The sequence below is a fragment of the Aplysia californica genome, unplaced genomic scaffold (genome assembly GCF_000002075.1).
Source record: "Aplysia californica isolate F4 #8 unplaced genomic scaffold, AplCal3.0 scaffold00390, whole genome shotgun sequence".
Lineage (NCBI taxonomy): Eukaryota > Metazoa > Mollusca > Gastropoda > Aplysiida > Aplysiidae > Aplysia > Aplysia californica.
Genome location: NW_004797660.1, coordinates 290,305 through 314,634, shown reverse-complemented (window position 1 = coordinate 314,634; position 24,330 = coordinate 290,305). Strand labels below are relative to the sequence as shown.

General features: G+C 41.4%; 3 protein-coding genes across 3 annotated transcripts in view; 2 read left to right on the top strand and 1 right to left on the bottom strand.

Annotated features, from left to right (window-relative positions):
• LOC101859348 (pre-mRNA-processing-splicing factor 8-like) overlaps nt 1-1,594 on the top strand; it is an 8,277-nt gene extending 6,683 nt beyond the window's left edge. Inside the window, exons 3-4 of the mRNA XM_005103814.1 lie at nt 3-196; nt 1,048-1,594. Coding sequence (XP_005103871.1) covers nt 3-196; nt 1,048-1,594 — 741 coding nt within the window. The remainder of the gene's footprint in view (nt 1-2; nt 197-1,047) is intronic.
• A 1,745-nt stretch (nt 1,595-3,339) lies between these two features.
• Nucleotides 3,340-16,165, bottom strand: LOC101859115 (RCC1 and BTB domain-containing protein 1; the record flags this gene model as incomplete). Its single annotated transcript, XM_005103813.3, is given in 8 exon segments — nt 3,340-3,482; nt 6,007-6,114; nt 6,989-7,056; nt 7,781-7,871; nt 9,215-9,381; nt 11,121-11,228; nt 12,481-13,156; nt 15,921-16,165. Coding segments are annotated over 7 exon segments (1,058 nt in total), but the record flags the coding sequence as incomplete, so codon positions are not given.
• A 2,398-nt stretch (nt 16,166-18,563) lies between these two features.
• On the top strand, nt 18,564-18,953 carry LOC101858877 (uncharacterized protein K02A2.6-like). The gene has a single exon (XM_005103812.1). The coding sequence runs from the start codon at nt 18,564-18,566 to the stop codon at nt 18,951-18,953; it is 390 nt and encodes a 129-aa protein (XP_005103869.1).
• Nucleotides 18,954-24,330: the final 5,377 nt, after the last annotated feature.

Below are 24,330 nucleotides of genomic sequence, written 5' to 3'. Positions count from 1 at the left end.
AGGCGTTCTCCCGTCTGATCCTGATCCTGCGCGCCCTGCACGTGAACAACGACAAGACCAAGATCCTGCTCAAGCCGGACAAGACGACGGTGACCGAGGCCCACCACATCTGGCCCACGCTCTCGGACGAGGAGTGGATGAAGATTGAGGTGCAGCTCAAGGACCTCATCCTGGCCGACTACGGCAAGAAGAACAAGTCAGTTATGTCTATAGCTTGTTGTCAGTTGTCTTCTTTTTGCCTCTTTACATAGAGTGATACACAAGGTATAGGGCCGACTATGTCAAGGAGAACCAGTCAGTCACATCTTTTGTTTGTCTCTGTACATAGAGAGATACAAAGTACTATGTATAGGGCCGACTATGTCAAGGAGAACAAGTCAGTCACATCTTTTGTTTGTCTCTGTACATAGAGAGATACACAAGGTATAGGGCCGACTATGTCAAGGAGAACAAGTCAGTTACATCTTTTGTTTGTCTCTTTACATAGAGAGATACACAAGGTATAGGGCCGACTATGTCAAGGAGAACAAGTCAGTCACATCTTTTGTTTGTCTCTGTACATAGAGTGATACAAAATACAAGGTATAGGGCCGACCACGGCTAGAAGAACAAGTCAGTCATGTCGTCAACGAGAGCTTTTGTCTTCTTTGTTGACTCTTTACATTGAGTGTGCTTTGTGTAGGAGGGAGAGAACGAGAGATAGAGAGAGGAGGGCCGACTATGGCTAGAAGAACAAGTCAGTCACACACACACACACACACTGAAAGGAAATAAGATGAGCTGTAGTGCAAAATGCCCCTTGATGTCTTGACTCAAATAACCGCGGGATCTGGAAATCACCAGAAATTGGGTGCGCTGAGCTGGTCTGCTCCTTCCCTATCAAACATGTCTTGTCTTTATCTCTCCTCCTTTTTTGTGTTGGTTACTCTCTTGTACCACCAAATCTTCAGCACTTGTATGACCTAATTGTGTTGCAAGTGCCGTAAAACACAGACTAATCCTACAAGCACCAGCGCTGCTCATTCCTGTGTTTCCTCTCCCCCCCAGCGTGAACGTGAAGTCCCTGACCCAGTCGGAGACAAGGGACATCATCCTAGGCATGGAGATCTCAGCCCCAAGCGCCCAGCGGCAGCAGATCGCGGAGATCGAGAAGCAGACCAAGGAGCAGTCTCAGATGACGGCCACCACCACGCGCACGGTCAACAAGCACGGCGACGAGATCATCACAACCACCACCTCCAACCACGAGACCGCCACCTTCTCCTCCAAGACGGAGTGGCGTGTGCGAGCCATCTCGGCCACCAACCTTCACCTCCGCACCAACCACATCTACGTCAGCTCAGACGACATCAAGGAGACAGGCTACACCTACATCCTGCCCAAGAACGTCCTCAAGAAGTTCATCATCATCTCCGACCTGCGCGCTCAGGTGGGTGGCTGGCGGGGGCTTCTTCTTTACTGTCAGACATCTGTATGGGTGGCTGGCAGGGGCTCTGCTGGGGGGGGCTTCTTCTTTACTGTCAGACATCTGTGTGGGTGGCTGGCGGGGGCTCTGCTGGGGCTGGCTCCTTCTTTACCCTCAAACATCCATTAACATTTACACATATAATAATGCCGTTCATTCTATACACGACTCTTTTAACTCCTTATCTCCGGTAAACTGCTCCAAGCGGCTCGCAGTCAAAACTGCCATACAAGTGAGCTGCTGGCAGCAGCTCGTGAACATTCCTTTATGACAACTTTGAAATCAAATTACATTTTAGCAATTACCGAAAACAGGTCCCTTTTACTGGGAGTTCATTTATTAGGCTAGATTGTTTTCATTTAATGACCAACCATGTGACGGATTTGTCATTTTTAGATTTTGTACCAAAACAGGGCCCTGGCATAGGGGGTTTACCCGCCCTTTCAGATAAAGATAAAATACGTCACCAGTATGTTACTACATCCTTCTCAAATAAAATTTAGTATTTATCTACAAGGGCCATTTTCCTTCTGTGCTCTTGAATTACTTCCTTTTTATGCATTGTCCGCCCACTGCAGGATTCAACCCTCAAAACGACTACCTCCACTTTCCTCAACTGTGATTGTACCCATCCACTCTTTGAAATTCCCTCGCAACCATCATTCTGTTCCTCTTGATCATTTTCCTCTTTTTGGTCTCCATTCAGTGCATCTTTTCGTTCATCCGTTACCCTTCTTTTCATTAATGTGACCAGCCCATTTCTATTTTTGTCTCTGCATTTGCAGTTACAATTGGTCGCTTTTAAGCACAAGGGGGCTGTCCCGAAAAATGCTGTATTGAGAAAATAGAAGGAAAAGTTTTTGCCCCCTTGTTCAGTTTCTTTAAAAGACAAGGAGAGTTTTTACTATAATCAAACAAATATACACACCAATGAAACTAAACTTCTCCTACAGGTAGGGCAATGCCCACTTTTGGTGTAGGTCAAGATGGTCAAGATTTCTGGAAACCCCCGAAGTCTGGGTTAGCCCGCTTGTCCTTGAAAGCGACAAATTTCAGTGGAGTCAGCCTAACACTTTGCCCCCACAGAACACCGATCAGCCATGGTGTGATATAGTAACAAAAACATTAAATGTTTGTAGGAAGGATCTCCTTTAAGACATGTGCACTAGTTAGTTATAATTTCCTTTCTGTTCTGAATGATTTGTGTGCCCTTTGAGAGCGAAAATCAGATTGTTTACAACAATTGGAGTAAAAAAAAAAATTTTTATGTCCAGTAGACATGACATGGGTGCTGCTTTACACCGACGACATGATGAGAATTTGGGTGAGAATGTGCTAGACCTTAAGTTTTTAATTCCTTTTTTGGTGAACATGCAATTACCACATTCAATTTTCTCAGTGCGCCTAAAATGTCATCATGACTGGGGTATTTTTGCAGAGATACAATAAAGTAGTGATGTAGCCCATCTGCCTCCTGATGCCCAGGGACAAAGGTCGTGCACTGTGCGCACTGGGTGGGTGAAAAGTGTTAAACCACACACTTTTAATCTCAAGACAGCAGCAAACTTAAAGAAAAGAAATTTCCCAATTTTTTACCAAAAACTCTTACTTTACTTTTACTTTTTCATCCTCTGTTGCTGTTAAACGTCAAGGGGAGATGCAGTTTTCTATGGTAGGCCAGCTCCGCAGCTCTTTCAGTTGTGATATTATTTATTATGTTTTCTCAGGGTTTCCTCGACACCCTCGATCCACCTTTTGCACTGGTTGCACAATGTTGGTATGAATATTGGGGTGATAAGCTGTCTCTAAACTGTAAAACCTGCATTTCCGCAGATTTTGGTTTAAGCAGATGCCACTGTATTAACCAATCTTACTTCTCTCCCAGGGACAGGACCTTGGCAGGGGAGACCATGTTTGCCTTGTTGCCCGTGCCCAGCTGTCCATAGGAGTTGGCTCCCCATGAGAACAGGGTCCCCTCATCGGACAAGGCCAGGGTGTGGGCATAGCCACATGTGATCTGAGGATGGTGATATAGGGGAGGGAGAGGGGGAGGGAGGGGGGGAGAGGAGAGGAGAAAAGTGGAGGGAAAAGGGGAAAAGAACAGACAGGGAAGTGGGGAAGGAAAGGGGGGGGGCAGGGATAGGGGAGGAGAGAAGGGTTAGGAAGATTTACAAGGGGGGCAGGGGAATGGAGCAGGAGAGGAGAGAAAGGGAAGGTAGCAGGAGATTTTTCACCCTTATCTGATAAGGCTAGGCATTCGATCTTACCTATCATAAGATCAAAGGTATGACAGAAAGACAACAGTAAGAAAGAGCCAAGGAGTGGTAGCAGAAAGGCTGCTGTAATCAGCAGAATGTTGAGACGAAAGCAGACAACAAAACATTGTTAGAGAGCAGAAAAGAAGGGGAAAGAAGAACATTTTAGAGAAGAAAATTTTCCGTCGCTATCCAGATTTGAACCCGGGACCTATTGAATCAGAGGCGGACACAGTAACCTCTCCACCATGAGCGTCCCTTGACATGAGTTCAATTCTCCAGGAAGAAAGTTACTTATCCAGTATCTTCATATGTCCACAATGATAGCGCATCCCACTCAACCAGACTCAACCCTACAGGACAAAAAGCATCCTGCCTCCCCAAATGACCTGCATTGCATCAAAAGAGAAGTAAAATAGTAATTGTGAGGCAGCATGGTGAAATCTGACGCTCCTCGAAACAATTAAATCAAAGAAATAGGCACTTTTCTGGACGCTGGGTAATTTTTTTTTTAACATTTCTTTTTTCGACTCAACACATTTTACATCCTTTTAAAAACACATTTCTGTGTGGATGTTACCGAAAAACGTTCATTGAAGGCACAACAAATGTATATTTCGAGTTTCCAACGACACTACAGCTTTGGAAGTTGCCAAACTTTGGCAGCCATTTTCTCGCTAATTTTACCTCACATACCAAGCGACCCCAACCTCCTTCAATCGCAAACATTTTGACTTCATTCAAGATAGGTGGGTATTTTCTTTCGCCAAATGCAAGAAAAATGGACAAGTTTTATGATAATACTAATAACTCTATATGCCCAAAAATTGGCGAGCGTCTGATTCCACCGCGTTGCGACACAATTTTTTCCTTTTTTACAATTAAATTTTTTTTACAGATGACATTTCTACGTCTCCCACATCTCTCTTATGATCTGCACACTATTTCTCATTACCACTATGCTGAAATTTACAGGTCCACATTCTTCTACTCTCAAATCATTTCTATTACACCACGATGACTCACTCAAATATGTAATTACTTACCTACACAATGACTCACTCACCTTTGTAATGACTTACCTACATATTGACTCACTCACCTTTGTAATGACTTACCTACATATTGACTCACTGATCTTTGTAATGACTTACCTACACAATGACTCACTCACCTTCGCAATGACTTACCTACATATTGACTCACTGACCTTTGTAATGACTTACCTGCATGATGACTCATCAATCTTTGTAATGACTTACCTGCACAATGACTCAATCACCTTTGTAATGACTTACCTACATAATGACCCACTCACCTTTGTAATGACTTACCTGCACGATGACTCACTCACCTTTGTAATGACTTTCCTGCACGATGACTCCCTCACCTTTGTAATGACTTACCTACACTATGACTCACTCACCTTTGTAATGACTTACCTACACTATGACTCACTCACCTTTGTAATGAATTACCTACATTGCGATGACTCATCTGAGCTACAGACTTCAAAATAAGTTAAGGACCACCTTGACAGATAGCCCTGATTTTAAAAAATCGGAGAAAAAAAAAGACAGCAAGAAAAGTTTCAAAATTTGTTGCTCTGAAAGTGTTACTGGGTTAACAATGAGTACTGTAAAGCTTCTTAAAGGGGCGAAACCACAGCGTGCAGCACGGAATTCCTCAGGGAACTTTAACCAAATTTGCAAGTGGTCCTTAACTTAGTTTGAATTCAGTATGACTCTACTACATGATCACTTGTCTGAGCTAGGACTCACATATAATTATGATGACTTACTTGAGAGATGACTTGCCTGCATGATGACTCACTTACATTACGAATGACTCACCTGCACTATAATTCACAGACATGTCGACTCACCTGTGCTGTAATTCACCGACTTGACTTATCACCTGTGCTATGACTTACCGACATGATGACTCATCTGTGCTATAATTCACCGGCATGACGTCTCACCTGTGCCATAAATCACCGGCATGACAATTATAATTCACCGACATGACGTCTCACCTGTGCTATAATTCACCGACAAGAGAGACTATAATTCACCGGCATCAAGACTCACCAGTGCTATGACTTACTGACAGGACGATTTACCTGTGCTATGACTTTATAATTATAATAAATAATAAATAGCATTTGTATAGCGCATGTCCCCACTCGAAAGCAAGCTCTATGCGCTTTACACTATATAATTACCCCAGCAGACCATAGAACTTACCGAAATGACGTCTCACCTGTGCTATTATTCACCGACTCACCTGTGTGATGACAGCGGCCTGCAGCATGTGAACCCTACAAGGGTTGGGCTGGTTCACATTGTTCCCGACACCCAGCTGACCGTTGCCGTTGTAGCCCCAACCGTATACCTGAGTTGAGTTTGGGATTTTTGGGGGGGGGCAGAGGTGAGAGGGTGGTGGAGGGGAGAGATGGGAAAATTATAGAATGCATGGTCATATATATTGTACTTGCCAAATTATTTTGTAACCCATAATTTCTCATGGAGATCAGTAAAAATGGTATTTATGTAGTTATTCATTGACGGGTTTATTTTTCTGCAAGCGACATTTATCTATTTATTTTCAGGGGGGCTCTCGTGGCCTAGAGGTTAAGGTTCTCGCCTCTCATTCAAAGGTCCCAGGTTCCAATCCAGGTAGTGACGGGAAAATTTTCTTCTCTAAAACAGTCTCCTTTCTCCTCCTTTCCTGCTCTCTAGCAATGTTCTGTCATCTGCTTTCGTCTCCACTTTCTGCCCTGACCCCCTCACCTCCTTTGCCCCCTCCTCTGGGCTCCTGGCTCTTTCAGCAGCCTTGCTACTGCTACACCTTGGCTCCTTTCAGCCGTCTTTCAGCCACACTCCTGATCTTCTGGTTGGAAAGATCTATATATTTATTCATTTATTTCTTTATTAATTAATTTCTTTATTTACGTATTTATTTATTTATTTATTTAGTTTAGTTTTAGTAAAAGTTTTGCGGCACTTGCAACACAACAAGGTCAAATAAGTGCTGAAGAGAGTTACAAACACAAAAGAGAAGAAGGGGAGATTGGACGATAGATGTTTGATAGGAAAGAAGAAGCAAACCACACCAGAGCATCCGCTAACCAACCACATTTATCTATTTATTTATTGATTCATTTATTTATTCATTTATTCATTTATTTATTTATTCATTCATTCATTCATTCATTCATTTATTTATTTATTTATTTATTTATTCATTTATTTATTTATTTATTTACCTCGCCGTTGTCCAAGAGGGCTACAGAGGATGTCTGACCACAGGCGATGGAAACAGCGCACAGAGCACCTGCAGGGAAAGTATGTAGTTTGAGGTAAGGGGGGAGGGGGGGGCGGGGGGTGCTTAACACTTTGCAGTCACTTGACTCAATAATGCGCTGGTGAAAATTATCCGTTCTGGAAACCTGGCCCGAGAAGTCTGTTGCAGTCACTCTCCTGGTTGGGTGACCAGATGGGGTATTTTGTACTGCTGGCTGTGTGACTGCAAAGTGTTAGGAAAGAGTTTTACAGCACTTGCAACACAATAAGGTCATGTAAGTGCCGAAAATTAGGTGTTACAAGCGAATAATAAACACAAAAAAGAAGGAGGGGAGATCAGGACGATAGAAGTTTGATAGGAAAGAAGGAGCAAACCACACCAGAGCACCCACCAATCACCCACAGTTAGGTAATATAAGTGTCGAAAACTTTACCCAGCCCATTAAATAAACTAAACCTGAAACTTATCTCTACAACTTATAAGTTATTCTCAGTGCTGTTCTGAGTGTGTCTGTCCTATAGGATATAGCCATAGGCCTACTGTTAGCAAACCTGAGGGGGGGTGAGAATAGCGAGACACAGAAATTTTTTGCATTATCATTATTATGGTATTTTTAAAGCACAACCTACCAGTGGCGCCCTTCAACCACCCACTTTACAAGTAAAATATCAGCTCAAAGACAGAACTTCTTCTGTATTTGATCTTGGTGAACTACCAACAAAACACCCACTATCCGGTAGCAGAAGCAGTTTACCAATAACGGAGGTGACCTTGCGTGGCGAGGGCTGGTTGGCTGTAGACCCCGTGCCCACTTGTCCACAGTTGTTCTGACCCCAGGCATAGACCTGCAGGAGGACACAAAAACTCCACAATGTTCACAACTTCAGCACAAGCACTCTTCATTTGTTTGAGTAAGTTTAGTTTTTAGTTTTAGTAAGTGCAACTGCATAAGGTCATATGAGCGCCAGAAGAATAGAGGTGTTACAAGAGAGAAACAAACATAAAAAAGAAGGAGGAGAGACAAAGACGAGAGTTGTTTGATAGGAAAGAAGGAGCAAACCACACCAGAGCACTCGCAAACTACCCACCTAGTGCTCTTCATTTGTTGGAGTAAAGACAAACACATCGATTCAATAACTGTCATTTAGCAAAGCATTTTGTTTGTTTGAGATGATGACTAGAGCGCAATTCACAGGTCTCTGGGGCCACAAATTCAAATAAATATCAACATTATTATACAGGCTACCAAAATTTTCAGTATGATTTGTAGAATACATCTGTATTGCTTATTTGTATAGTTTTCAACTTTGGTTCCTATTAGAGGCGACTGCGCAACACAATTTTGCATGGATGTGGATGAAATTTGAAAATTCAAAATTAATCATCTTTGGTGAAAGTCAAAAAATATGTTTGCACCTAGATCTAGTCATACGATACATAACAAAATAACCATAAATGAAAATAAAACTGGAAAATATTGAAAATTTTGCATTTCTTTACATACATTCCACATAATTTGTACATTTGAATCAAAACATTCGATATTGAAAAAATAAAATTTTTGAACAAAATCCCGAAAATTCACAATTATCTTATATGGAATCATTCAAAATTGCATTTTGAATAAACTACATGTTTCTTGAGTAGTATTTTTTGTGTAATTTTACTAAAAATTAGAGATTTGGGGGAGAAAAAAAATATTTTGACAATTTAGATCTAGCACTGAAAAATATCGATTACTCAATAACAGAGCAATGGCAATTTGAGTCCATTTTACAAATATAGTATCAATATTCTAAAGAAGAGTCATACATTTCTTAAGTAAGCAAAATAATGATACACTTTGTTTTGTAAAAGTGCTAAGACTGGTATCTGGGTTATAATTTGGGTATAACCATAAAACAAAGTCGTATAAACTTCGAAATCGGGTTTTAAAACTTGAATACAAAAGGTAGAATTTTCGATAAAAACGTTTGACCCGGAAGTCAATGTTATACTATATCCTTTATTCTAAACATGGATATGTGGATCCAAGCTAGAATCATAGGTCACTTCTCGAGCCGTCGGTGGCTGGGACTGTGGTTAGCGAGCGCACAAAAATGGCTGGAGCTGGAAGGGTTAATGCACCCCAAACGAATTTACAACAAACAAACAAAAAAACAAGAGGTAGAGAGGAAGAGATTCTCACCTCACCGTCCACCGTAAGCACCATGGAGTGATGGCTCCCACACGCCACTTTCACCACCTGTCTGTTGGCCAAGTTGGTAGTCACAGCAGCAGGCACAAAGCCCTGGTTCGAACCTCCATTGCCCAGCTGACAGTAGCCATTCAAACCCCAGCTGAACACTTCGCCAGCTGTAAATGAATGAAAATGATCATGCCCAATCCAAGTCTTGAATACAAGGGTTGAATTATCTCAAGTCAGGTGCATCAGAAAAATATGCAATACCAAAGCTTAATGTGCAAATAGAGTTATATCTAGTTACACGTAAATACATATAAAATCTTATCAAGTCACATGAATACAGACGGAAATACAAATGTGAGACAGCGTGGTGAAATCAGGCGCTCCCAAAATAATGAAAGTAAAAAAACTGGCACTTTTCCGCTGGTTTGGCAATTTTTATTGAAATTTTGTTTTTCGACTTAACACCTTCTATGTCTATTGAGGAACCCATTTCAGTGTGAATTATATTGAAAAATGTTGATTAAAGGCACAGACAATGAAAATTGTCACTTTCCACGGACTCTGAGGCTTTGTAAATAACCAAACTTTGGCAGCCATTTTGTGACTAATTTTATCTCTGAAACCAAGTGACACCCATCTCATTCAATAGCGCAAATACCTCGACATGTACTCAAGATAAACAGGTAATTCTTTTATCTACAGCAAGGCAAATGAACATGCTTTAAGGCAATACCAAAAACTCCACACGCCCAAAAATTGACGAGCCCCTAATTCCACCGCGTCGTGACACAAATGAACTTTCCCGAAATCATTGTTGAGGATAAAAGCGGTCATCTTCCACAGGTGGGCAGCTTGCCGAGTGTCATAATTATAATATAGGGGAGGGGTGGAGGGAGTGTAGAAGGAGTTGGGGGAGGAGGAGCAGAGGGGAGAGGATGGGGGGAGATGGGGAAGGGAGGGGAGGAGGAGCAGAGGGGAGGAGGAGCAGAGGAGAGAGGATGGGGGGAGATGGGGAAGGGTGGGGGGGAGGAATTTACATGGTACAGTTTCTGTCATTGTTTACCGTGTATACCGTGGACCAAGTCTACTCAAGTGTCATATGTGTAAAAAATGTTGATTAAAATGGTGTGACAATTGCGGCTCTGACAAAATGTGTAAAAAAAAAGCATTTTATCACCGTCTTAATGCTACTACTACCTGAGACTTTTTTTTTCAGGTAGGCCTACAGAGTTATTGATACGGTGAAAAGATATTACTTGTTTCGTATCCTCAATACAACAGGGTTTTGTTTAATGTACTAAAAATTCAATTATTGACACATTTTCCGTTTTGTTAAACGTCATAAGGCTGACTTGATAAGTACCTATGATAGAACTTTTCTCAAAGCAACAAACAATAACTTACACAATGGTGCAAACACCATGACGATTTATTGATCCATTGAGTTGTGTATCCTATTTTGACAAAAATATAACACTTTGAGTATCAATTAAAAAATTTGTTCCAAGTCCTACAAGTATTTTTTTTTTTTTCTGTTTTACAGCAGTTTTACAGCATTTGCAACACAATTAGGCCATATAAATACTAAAGATTAGAGATGTTACAAGAGAGTAACAAACACATGAAAGCAGGGTGAGAAATTTAAAGGATAATATATATATTTGATAGGAAAGAAGGAGCAAATCACACCAGACCACCCGCCAACCACCTACCTACAAGTAACGTAATATATATATAGATAATATATATATATAATAGTGTAGCTGTTTTGGTTACAATAGCTTGGAAGTTTGGGGAGTCAAAAGCAGACAGTTGTGAGAAAAATCAAGGTTGTGCCCGACGTATCTTGAAACAGCTGAGAACAACACATGACCCATGTGTGTGGTGTTGCTACACATTTTTTTACCTCTGGTCACAGCAACAACATGAGGTCCGCTTCCGAACGCGATGTCCACAACTTTCTTCCGACAGAGAATGTCAATCTTTCGAGGCTCAAAGCTACTGTGCGTGTCTCCTGTGGGGTGGGCAGAGGGGGGGAGGGAGAACATGTTTAGGGTCATTGTAATAGATGATGATAAATGTGAGGGGGAGGGGACACAGAGAGAGAGAGAGAGAGAGAGATAGAGAGAGAGATAGAGAGAGAGAGAGAGAGAGAGAGAGAGAGAGAGAGAGAGATAGATAGAGAGAGAAAGAGAGAGAGAAAGAAAGAGAGGGGAAAAGAAAGAGACAGAGAGTGAGAGAGAGAGAGAGAGAGAAAAAGAAAGAGAGAGAGAGAGAGAGAGAGAGAGAGAGAGAGAGAGAAAAAGAAAGAGAGAGAGAGAGAGAGAGAAAGAGTGTGTGTGTGAGAGAAAGAGAGAGAGAGAGAATGAGAGAGTGAGGCTGAGAGACACAGAAAAAGTGGGGGGTTTATAAAATATAATATGGAAATCAGATTAATTATTGCATTTGCCATTTCATGTTTTAGTCCTTTAATAATTAGGGACTGGGAGGATGTCCAAAATGATACATTAAAGGAGAGATCTATGTCATGAGAACTATATAGTTTAACAGATGAGACTATTTGACTATTTCTTCTGAAGGTTTACTTTAGGGCGCAGAGAAATATAGAGAGAGAGAGGTCAGAAACCACAGCAAAACGCATGTTAACAAGACCTGAAATACCAATGACATTAATATGAAGACAACAAAAATTGAGATTTCAAAAGGTTGTGAGTAGTTAGCCTTGAACATGTTGTTGTCCATTATTAAAACTGAAGGCAGAGGCAGCAGAGCAACCAACTTAGAAAACTGGAAAAAGATGGGTGAAGGGAAAGACAAGGACAATATATATGTGAGGTGTGCTGACAAAATGAGTTACTTCTCGGATTTCAGCCTTATGGAAATTGACACATCAACTTGATAGCTGAAGTTTGTACAGTTTATGAGCATGGAATAGTAAAAGACACAGTAAACTTGAACAAAATGGCATCAATTGAAAATTTATAAATCTGACCCCAGTGTCGATTTTCAGCCGATATCTCCATTCTTGGATCGTTAGAAGTAACTCATTTTGTCAGCACATCTCACATATATAGCTTTATGAGAGCATCCTAGCAAAGAACCGGGTGGCGAACCATGACTGCTGATGTCTGTTTCAGACCTGGCAATTGAGGAGGATTAGGAAGAGGATGAGGATGAGGAGGAGAAGGAGGAGGAAGAGGAGAAGGAGGAGGGGGTGGAGAAAAAGTAGACGACAAGAAGAGTAGATATCAAGGAAAAGAGCTTACCTAAACCAAGGCAGCTACTGCAGTTAGAGCCAAAAGCAAAGACATCGTCATTTTCGGTGATGAAGACAGCTTCGTTGCCCGCACTCCCAAACACGCAGATTTTTTTAATGGTGGAGATCAAGTCCAAATCAAGGACGCTGAACAGTGGCCATCGGCTCAAGTCAGTCAAATGCCGACTGGGAAAAAGATCCGGAATCCTAGGACTGAAGCTCAAAGTTGGAGCTTTGGTGCCGACTTCTGGCTCCGCAGATTGAGCCCAACAGTCTCCACTCTCTGCCATCGAGTCAGAACTTTCAGAGAAACTCCAGCAAGAATAATAATCTTCAAAATCTAACAACTCTTCTACAAATTCTACCGGATAGCTAAAACTCATAAATGACGGATTTAGTTGTCTGGTCTACATCTCAGACCGCGACAAAAGAAAGCAACCAATGGAGGAGGAAAAGGGAAACCTTGCAGAGCCTTTGACCACTCAACGCCCCCAATGGAAGTAGCTCAGTGTCCTGGTTGGTAACAGTAATGGAAAAGAGCTGAATAAGTCACTTAGTCAAATCCCCAAGACAACGTTGTTCAAGTGTTGCTTCTAGCAACAGGGCCCGACAAAAATTTGACACATTCCACAGTCTGTCCTCTGAAAACTTTTGTGTAAGTATTCACACTCCCAGTCATTAAAAACCTGGAAACAAAAAGAAAAAGTTAATATACATGTACATACGTCATAAGTTTGCAATAAATATATAATTACTAACAATATCCACATTAACACTTTGAGGTCACTTGGCGCAATAGCGCGACGGTGAAAATTCTCCGTTCCGGTCACCTGGAGCAGTTCTGCCCCAGGCACTGCGCCAGGCCCGAGAAGTCTGTTGCAGTCACTCACCTGGCTGGGTGAACAGATGGGGTATTTTGTACTGCTGGCCGCGTCGAGTTAAAGAGAAAAGGAAATCCCAATCTCACGCTCCGTTGCTTTATTTGCTCACATTATAAGGCAGAAACAGCACATAAATAACACATAAAAGAGAAAACTCTAAAATCATCTACTGGCTAGAAACAAACATTACATGACCCCAAATTTTATCTTTGAAAGTCTTCCAAATCGACAAGACAAATCCTCAACAAGGTTGCTGCCTCATACATCTATTTTTCTAACCTGATAAACCCACACAGCGACATAATACCAAACCTTACATTAACCCTAACAGTGTAACATGCTGCAATCACCTTTAATCCTATCTGTGAGAGATCTATAGACACAGCAGAGACCTGAATATAAGTGTTCGTGGATCAGGAGAAGGTATTTGACCGAGTTGACAGCAAACTTTTTTAGTTTTAGTAAGAGTTTCACGGCACTGGCAACACAATAAGGTCATAAAAGTGCTGAAGATTAGAGGTGTTACAAGAGAGTAACAAACATAAAAAAGAAGGAGGGGAGATAAGGACGATAGTTGTTTGATAGGAAAGAAGGAGCACAGCAAACTTTGAAAGAATATATACAGAGTGGAAGACCTACTCCTTTGTAATATCAACGCACTGATATTCGAAAATATTCCAAGTTGGGTAACAACTAAAGAGGGACATGTGGACTGGTTCAAAGTGACATCAGGCATCAGACAAAGCAGGTGTCCTATCACCATTACTTTTCATAGTATACAAGGACAAGATAACACAAAAGCAAATAACATCTCAGAACAACTCAACAAACTGCTCTTCGCTGATGACAAGAGCCTCATTCACCAAGACCAGGACAGCCTACAAGAACATATATATACGTGTGTGTGCCTAAAGAAATGTACCAAAAGTCGGATTTTAACCATTTCGAATTAAGGGTTAGAACTAGTACCTAATAGGACATTCAATGCTGAACACAGAGGTTTTTGAATTTTTGAGATATGTGTCACGACGCGGTGGAATCAGACGCTCGTCAATTTTGGGGCATATGGAGTTATTGGAATCATCTTAAGGCATGACACGGGTCTGCAAAACACGATGTTTAGGTCAAAATTTGATTTTTTACTCTGTCCATTTTTGGGTACTTGAATGTCTACAGAATCGATATCGCTTGATGTTTCATTTTAAAAAAGACAAAATTCACTGTTACAGACATTTTCCGGAGGGCACCCTTCTCAAAAGTTGGCGTGTTTTCTTCAAATTAGCCCATAATTGGAACATGACAAGAACCATCATATGTGTCTCCATGTCACCATAATATGTTTAGTATCGTTGTGCTCCCAAGCTTTTCTTCTTTCAAGACAATACGATCAAGATGTAAGTATTTCTGACAGTTGAACACATGTAACGCAAGGCACACAGGGCTCCTCTTTTTATAAATTTTGGGTTGTCTTGGACAAAACGAAACCCCGCTGCTAAAAATAATAAATGACATCAACACTAAGTCATACAATCAAAGATCGTCAGTAGAGATCATGCTGCGCAGTGTTTGGTCTCCAACAGTACTTTAAGATCACCATTGTTTCTTCTTCCTGAGCCGTTTGGATTACTGCCACTGATGAAACTGTCTAATTCGCTTTTGTATTTGACAAGACATAATCCTGTTTCTGATCCCTCTTTTTTTTAAAGTAGGCTACAGAGCAGGTACATCTAAGCTAAGTTTTCATTTTTGAATGCGCATGTTTTGTATGATACCTTCAGTGCCGACTTCTGGCTTCGCAGATTGAGCCCAACAGTCTCACTGTAGGTCTGAAAGACAAGACAACGTTGTTGACTGAAACCTGCGCACACAGAATGCGTGGGTTACAGTAGGACTCATAGGCCCAAACAGGTTCATGGTTGAAGACTATATATGTTGAAGACTATATTTATATATGGTATACCAACAGAGGCAGTAGATTGCTATCTGAAGATTCTTGATCTGTGTTGAAGATCATTGCGAAGATATGAGGGACCTCAGGAGCGGAAACGACCATAGTTAAAAAAAGGGTGATTTTGTTGTTTCGTTCGTTGAATTTTACCATAATTTGATGTTTTGCAATTAGGTTCTTTGAGTTGCCTTATATTTGGTCATCAAGACTTCTGGATTAATTCTCTGGACTCTGGGTGTAAACAAATGGATCGTGGTCTTTAACAAACGGAACTACAAGATCGCCAAAGCAAGAAGGAGCACACTGCAGCTCCAGTCAGCGAGTGGAATCAGAGTCACTTCAACAGAAGTCACGGTATACCTTCCCCTTGCGCCGAGCCTCATACAATGCCAAACTGAACCTACTGTTGGACTTTAAGGCAGGGAGTGTGTCTCTAGTCTAGTGACTGCCGCCACATCAAGCACATTCTTTGACCGCCCAGTTCTAGGACTTCAGTCTAGATCTATATATTAGATCTGGATCTAGAATCTAGACTTGTAGTGTCTAGAGTCTAGAAGAGCGTGTAGATTCTAGACCTAACTTCGTCTCACTTGTCACAAGGATTTCAGAGATTTCACTTACCTGAAAGATAAAAAAAATAATCAGGATTATTCATCTGCAAATTAGAAGGCGACGTATGCATTAGATTCAATATCAGGACAGCGAGTAGGTCAAAAAACACGGTAGCCTAGTAGGGGTCATTGCTTCTGAAAGTGAAAGTCTCAAAAGTCAAGAGTTCCAGAGGAGAGAGAGAGAAGTATTGACACTTTATTATTGACCAATGTTTACATCGTTTCACTACTTCCGTTTTTGTAGCTTGTGGGGCTTAGGCAAAAATTTCGAAACAAATAATTTCTAGTTTACTAGAGACCACAGGATTCTACACTAAGTGTAGAATTCTGTGCTAGAGACCATAACATGGTGATTCTTTCATTCTAGGAAAAACAAAAAATACAAACATAAACATCAGCTGGAATCATATTTGTTTTTAAAAAGTTAGCATAAATCTGTGGCTCATTTACTTCCTCAAATTATTGACGAATAGTTTTTATTTTCGTCCACTAAAAACCCGTTTCTAAAGGAAAGGCAAAGGGAATTTCCGAAAATTCTTCTTTCCGTGGAAGCTTTTACTTTCGATCTTACCTTATTGCGCTAATAGTAGATCTATTACCGTCATAATGTAGGAAGTGTATACTCTATAAGAGTATACACTTCCTATATCTATGATTACCGTATTATAATAGTGCGTGTATTAGCAATACATAGTTTTAATCATAATAAGCAGTTTCGGATCCAACTTTCAGTTTCCGTCATAACTCGCCGGGGTTTCGTTGCGTACTTGTATACTTGATCTATATTTTTAGTTACATTTATTTGTTGACCTAACAGGCCTATGAAAGGAAGGCCTAAATTTTTAAAAACTATTTTTGTAAGTGTTTCACGGCGCTCGCAACTGCATACGGTCATATATATGAGCGCACGGGACACACCAAACATTTGGGAGCTCTCGTGGTCTAGGTGTTGGCCTCTCATTCAAAGATCCTGGGTTCGAATCCGGGTAGCGACAGAAAGATTTTCTTCACTAAAATTATCTCCTTTCTCTTGGTGGTCTAAAATCGATAAGAGAAGGCTTCGGCCGCCACCGGGGCAAAATTCAAAATTTCCTACCAAATGAAAAAGTTTAAAGTGTCCCACGCGCTCCTACATGTATGACCTTGTACACAGCACGAAAAGTCGCACACTCTCTACTGCCAAAAGCCAACACCGAAATGCACCCGTAACGGAGCCCACTGAATGGTGTTCCAGCATGGTAGTTGTGCCAAAGATAAACGGCTGTTAGAATCTACGTGGACCTCACCAGTCTAAACAAGGCAGTGCGATGAGAAGTCCATCCTCTGGCACCCATAGACGAACAGCTTGCCAAGCTTGCAGGGTCTACGGTACATGTATTCTCTGAGCTGGATACGACTAGCTGATTCTGGAAAATCCCTCTCGCTCCAGACTCCAGAAGGTACACTATCTTCATAACACCGTTTGGGAGATTCTGCTTTAACCGTTTTCCATTCGACATATCCTCAGCCCCAGAAATCTTCCAAAGGAAAACGTTACATTCTGGACGGCCTTCCAGGTGTCATTTGTCACATAGATGACATTCTCATACACGCGCTTGATCAGGACACTCACAATAAGCGTGTCAGACAAGTCCTGAAGCGTCTCCAGAGAACTAAGGATACAAGTGTGAATTTTCGCAGCCGTCCATCAAGTTTCTCGGGCACATCGTGAACAATTACCCAGGCCTCAAGTGAGATCCTGCAAAAGTGGACGCTGTTCGAAACTTCCCTCAGCCCAAGAACGTCCCTGGGTTACAAGGCTTTGTGGGTATAGTGAACCAGACAGCAAAATTACATCCCAACTTGGCTTCTGCAGCTGAACCTATGCGAGCATTGCTAAACAAAGACTCATTGTGGACCTGGAGAGAACATCAAGAGGCATCTTTTTCAAAGCACCAAAAATGGCCTCACCACAACACATATACTGGCACACTACTCGCCTGACCGGGAGACTATCGTTGCTACAGATGCTTCCATGTCTTCCCTCGGGGCAGTACTTCTACAAATACAAGATGGTGGTTCTTGCAGACCTGTTAGCATACAAGCAGTATACATTGGAGACTGATCACAAACCCTTGGTCCTTCTTCTCTCTACCAAGGAACTCCACAAAATGCCACCAAGGATTCAACGATTCCGTCTGAGGCTGATGCGCTTTTCACCAAATATGCTGCATGTTCCGGGAAAGCATCAGATCACAGCTGACGCACTTTGTCGTGCTCCGACAAATCTGCCTTCAGATGCAGAATCACTCTCTGTTGACGAAGTGGCTGACTTCGCACAACATGCTATTGACGGCCTCCCTGCTTCACCACAGAGACGTCAAAATATTGTCTCCCAGCAGAAGAGCGACCCAGAAACGTCGGAAGTCCAGAAATACTGTGCCAGAGGCTGGCCAGCATACATGCCTGAACATTTACTTATGAAACAGTACTGGACTAATCACCATCATTTCAGCATTGTGGGTGATATCCTTTTGTTTGACGACCGACTTGTCATTCCACGAAAATAGACACTCTGAATCGACTCCACGAAAGCCATCTTGGCATCACGAAGTGCCGAGCTCTAGCTCAAACTTGAGTCTGGTGGCCCAACATCACCAGTCAGATCGAGGACATGGTGAAGAAGAGCAACACTTGTGCAAAACTTCGTCCAGTCCAGAAGGAACCTCTACTCCCTTCCTCGTCACCAGACCGACCTTGGTCTCGATTGGCCATGGATCTGTTTGACCTGAAAGGTCAGACCTACATCGTCGTGGTCCACTATTACTCTTGTTGGGTAGAGCTACGCTTATTCGAAAAGCTCAACAGCGTACATGTATTCGTTATCAATAAACTCAAGTCCACCTTTGACACTCATGGCATCCCAGAGGCAGTCGTGTCCGACAATGGCTCTCAGTTTTCAAGCGGCAGTTTCCAAGCTTTTTCAAAAGCGTTTGGTTTCATTCACATCACCAGCTCTCCAAGATATCCCCAGAGCAATGGTGAGGCAGAAAGAGCAGCGTAAACAGTGAAGCTTTTCCTCAAGAAAGCCAACTATCAATACACTGCCCTCCTTCTATACCGGGCTACTCCTTTACAAAACGGGTATGCCCCAAGTGAGCTCCTCGTGGGAAGGAAACTCCAAACCAAAGTGTCCATTATGCAGGACAACTTACATCCAATTTCTGTTGATCTACTCTCTATTCGTCTAAGGGAGGAGAAGAGGAAAGAGATCATGCGTTTGCTATACAACAAGAGACACGGTGTCAAATCTCTTCTAGAACTTAATCCCGGTGATTCTGTCCATATTCGAGACCTAAGCCGACCGGGCATCGTTAACAACAGACGCCCCAATCCGCGCTCCTACACAGTGACAGCTGAAAAAGGGAGCACTGTCCGCCGCAACAGAAGTCATCTCGTGGCTACCCCAGAGCCGACTACAACTACTACAACACAAGAGCCCAGGGTCAACACGTACCGTCTTCGACACGGTAACCTGACAGTGCCTGACGACACTCTTATTTAAAATAGATGATCAACCATAATTTAGACAATAACTTCGGGGGGAGATGTGGTACCATGTACTTTACATAACACCTCTGTTATGACTGTTACGTAACGTATTGGGATTTAGACAGTACCTTTCTTTTATTCAGTACATGTAGTCACTTTTTGGTTATAAGGTACTAGAAGACAAAAATAAAACAAACAGCCCTTTCGAGCGTGCGTTTCTTCACTCTCTCCAAATCTGTTCGTACCCACAAACCGAACAATATTAAAGAGAGAGAGAGAGAGAGAGAGAGAGAGAGAGAGAGAGAGAGAGAGAGAGAGAGAGAGAGAGAGAGAGAGAGAGAGAGAGAGAGAGAGAGAGAGAAGGGGACTTGGGGGGGGGGGGGTGATAATCAACACAATACAGAAGGCTAAGTCATTCAGCACGAGCTTGGCATTCTCTCAGCTAACCGTTCCACTTTGAGCAAAGTTTGTTAATTCCGGTAATTCTTGTCTTACGGTATGATAGAAAATTGTCTAGATCTAGTCTTTCGGGGTCATTCAATTCAGTTTCATTACATCTGAGGTATTTTTTATTCAAGCAAAGTAGATTCCAGTTCATTTACTTCAATTCCAATAACCTTTCTGCAGGCCTACCATTATTCATTCTTAACGTTGCCAGGAAATATAGACAAAAAGCCGCCTACTGCGGTCTTGGGGTGATGAATAATATAAGCCTATGACTATGACATCCCAATTGGGGCATTAAAGAACCAACTACAAATGTAATTAGATTAATCTGCTGACGAAGGTGTTTAGTTTTCTTTGATCCTTGCTGCTGCCTCCATGAGGAGTTCGAACATTGGTCGTCAGCACCTCAAGTATCTCGACCTTTCTGCTGGGATGTTAAAAATCTCTCTTAGCCTGACAGGAATGGTCGGAAGACAGCCTCCTTAATGATCTAGATGGTGTCCATGGGGACGTAAAACGGGGTTGGTGGTCATATAAGCCTACATGGACGAACATCTAGATCAGAACTGGTTCCTTTTAAGCACAAGGGGGCTATCCTGAAAAATGTTGGTATTGTGCGAGACAGAGATCCAAGATAATTTGTTTAAAAAAACAACAATCAAGTAGCCGTTTTACGTCCCCATTCTAGATCATTTAGGAGGCAGGCTTTCCGGTGCCTTGCCTACTGGGGTGGGCGATCATGGACCTCCACTCCACTTCAATCTGTCTTGCGTTGCAGCAATGGTGTATCTTTCCCTCCTGTCTGCCTCAGTCTCTCTTTCCATCAAACTTGCCTGTTGTTACAATATTCTCCAATGCTTCTCTCCGCATTGTCTGTCCAATGAGTAAGGAGAAGCACACTGACACAATAACAGCCTTTTAATGCCTGGAAAGAGTCAGACGGGGGCTCTCGTGGCCTAGAGGTTAAGGTGTTCGCCTCTCCTTCAAAGGTTCAAGGTTCGAATCCGGGTAGCGACGGAAAAACTTTATTCTCTAAATTTATCTCCCTTCACCTCTCTTCCAGCTCTCTAGCAATGTTCTGTCGTCTGCTTTCGTCTCCACTTTCTTCTCCCACCCCTTCACCTCCTTTGCCCCCTACTCTGGGCTCCGGATCTTTCTGCAGCCTTTCTACTGCTACTCCTTGGCTCCTTCTTACTGCTGTCTTTCAGCCACACCCCTGAACTTCTGGTAGGAAAGATCTACACCTAGCCTTCTGGGACAAGGGCGAAAAATCTCGGAGGTCTTGCACATGTTAAAGATCCCTTGGTGGTCTAAAATCGATATATAAAATAAGAGTAGGCTTCAGCCGCCACCCGGGCGAAATTCAAAATTTTCTACCAACTGAAAATATTTGGTGTGCCCCGCGCGCTCATAATGACCTTTTGCAGTTGCGAGCGCCGTCAAACACTTAGATCTACCACACACATAAAAAGAGTTAGACAAACTGAAACAACAAAGGAAAGAAAAGTAGGACACCAGAGCACCCACCAACCACCAATTTCCATGAACTTCTCAGTTCAGAGTCAAGTATTTGGAACTCACAGCACACTTTGTTTATTTGATTTGAATAAAGAGAAGTACTCTGAAACAGAGATGATTTAATACTTGGAAGAGGACAGACAGACAGAAACAACAAAGGAAAGAAAAGAAGTAGGACCGACCAGTAGCACCCTCCAACCACCTACCAAGTGTTTGGAACTCACAGTACCACAGCACACTTTACCGCAGCAAATGTGTCTTAGCGCTTTACGGCACTTGCAACCCGATTAGGTCAAATAAGTACTGAAGATTAGATGTGTTTGAGAGTAACAAACAGAAAAAAAGGAAGATGGATAATGACGATATATCTTTTTATGGGAAAGGAGCAAACCACACCCGTCAACCACCCACCAAGTATTAAAAATGACTCAAAACAAGAAAATGAATACACATAACAAAAAAACAGGAACAAGACAAGTCCAGGTAGACATAATACGCAATATATTCAGTTTATTGACTCAGAATGCCCAGCAAAATAAACAGGTTCTGCAACAACTTGGAGGAAGAACAATTTGCATTGATAAGATAAACAAGCGTCTCAAGACTAGTGCTTGGTTCTAACAAAAAGCCTTGTTAAAAAAAAAACCCAATGAAGTACAGAGTCAACACTCAGCTATGCGTAGGCTTAAAGAGGTCTATTATAACTATACAACAAGGAGAAAAAGTAATCTAGCCATTATAAAGCACCCATCAGTTTTATCAACCTGGGCTCAAGTGCTAAAAGTAAATCATAAAGTTTCTAATACTAAACCTAAATTGAAATTGCAAATATTTCACTTTTCACACCCCTATCGACACAATTTAGATCATTTAGGCGACAGGCTGCTAAGACCGTAATTGTCAGGACCAAGGCGGGTTGGTTAGGACACAACATCCCAGTAGACTGTCAGAGATACAAAATGTACCTGACAAAAACTTGCCGACTGGAAAACCAAATGAGTTGATCACGACGTGGTGGAATCAGGCGCTCGTCAATTTTGGGGCATATATATGGCGTTATTGATATCATCTTAAAGCCTCTTCGTTTGTCTTCCTTTTGGTGAAAAAAATATCCATTTATATCGAATAGAAGTCGAAATATTTGCAATTGAAGGAGGTCAGGGCCGCCCGGTTTCAGAGGTAAAATTAGCAAGAAAATGGCAGTCAAAGTTTGTTAACTTCCATAGCCTAAGAGTCCTTGGAAACTGGAAGTTTACATTTTTTGAGCCTTTAATCAATGGTTATCAGTAAAATCCACATAGAAATGTGATTTTAAATGGACATAAAAGGTGTTGAGGCAAAAAAATAAAATTAGAAAAACCGTGCCCATCGGCCCAAAAAAATGCTGATTTCTTGGATTTCACCATTAAATTTTGATGAGCACCTGATTTCACTGCGATGCCTCACAAATTGACATTTTCGGTGCATTGTGCAACAACGGCAAAGATCCTAACCGTACTTCCACAGAAGCAAGTATATGACATGTAATACAAAGTTTTTGTGTTTAAAAAATACAAAACACAGGAAGAACTGACACCAGATCCATAAATAGGATATGAGTTGAAAAAAGCCATTTTGTGCCTGGTAAGTAATGCTCAGTAAAACAACATCGTCATCTCCCAAGCAAAATGAGAAATGGGAAAACAATTGTGATTTTTTAAAAAAACAACATGAAAAGAGGAAAGAAAATTACACATAATCCATCATAAGTTAATGACGTTTTCTGGCAGCAAATTAAGCACAGAACACATGATGGATATTGGGCACAATGCAAGACTGCCACATCTAGAAAGGGATACACCCAGTATTTGGAGAAAAACTGTTTTGAAATTTTGGAAAAAGCTCAATTTTAGAGGATGTGAAAATTGAGAAGAATCTATCCATCTATGCTAACGTTTTCCACCAGTTTTGAGTTTGAATATTAAGAGCAGCACATTGACACAATGATGGTCATTTAGTAGTGCAGGAAAAGTTTGTTTGTTTCTATTCATAGAAGCACATAAACTCAACACAAAAATGGTCATTTAGTGCTGGGAAAAGGTTATACAGAGAGAAAAAATAAAGACAAAGAAAAGAAGTAAAATCTACCAGTGGAAACTTTAAAAAAATAGAGAAAGTTGTTGGTTTATTTAAGTAAAGAGAAGCAAACCGACAAATATGGTCATATAGTGTACAAAAAAACCCAGAGAGACAAACAGAAACAATAGAAGGAAAGAAAAGAAATAGGACCTACAAATGGCACTCCCTGAAACTATTCATGAGTCATCAAAAAGCAGTCAGGAGAGGAACATCCTTTATTAAAAGAACTCACACAAAAAAAAACTGTTCTCACTACAGAAAAAAAATCCCCATCAAAACTTGGAGAAACAGAACAGAGGGGTGTAACTACAGAAACTAGTTTAAAAGGAAAACGAGATAAGCTGATACAATTCAATACCAAAAGAAAAAAAGTAAAATCATCCAAATAATGAGGTAATACTGATGACCAAAAAAAAAAGAAGAAAAGATGTAGAAGATGTCACAGAGTGAGTTCACTGTGATGGCAGTCTCAATCAAAAAGTAAACCAAAAAAAGGAAAGAAACTGATGACTTCAAAGACGATTTATATATATATATTATGTAATAATCACAATTCAAAATATATTTGGGAACATGACCTAAACAGGATCAGTAAAATATATTTCCCTGAAATCAACAGTGTTTCCAAACACAAAGTTAGGCGCTGTGTGATCAGGATTATAACGTACATTTATAATTTATATTTTAATGAGCCACTTGTGATCAAGAACGGTAGAGAAAACAGAGAAGCTTACTTACTGTAACAACAAGAAGAATGAGATGTGTCCGACAAGGTCAGATGGGGGAAAAAGGAGGGGGAGGGAAGG

Coding starts and splice junctions, on each gene's coding strand:
- LOC101858877 (XM_005103812.1), top strand. CDS start 18,564: ATGGTGAAGAAGAGCAACACTTGTGCAAAACTTCGTCCAGTCCAGAAG.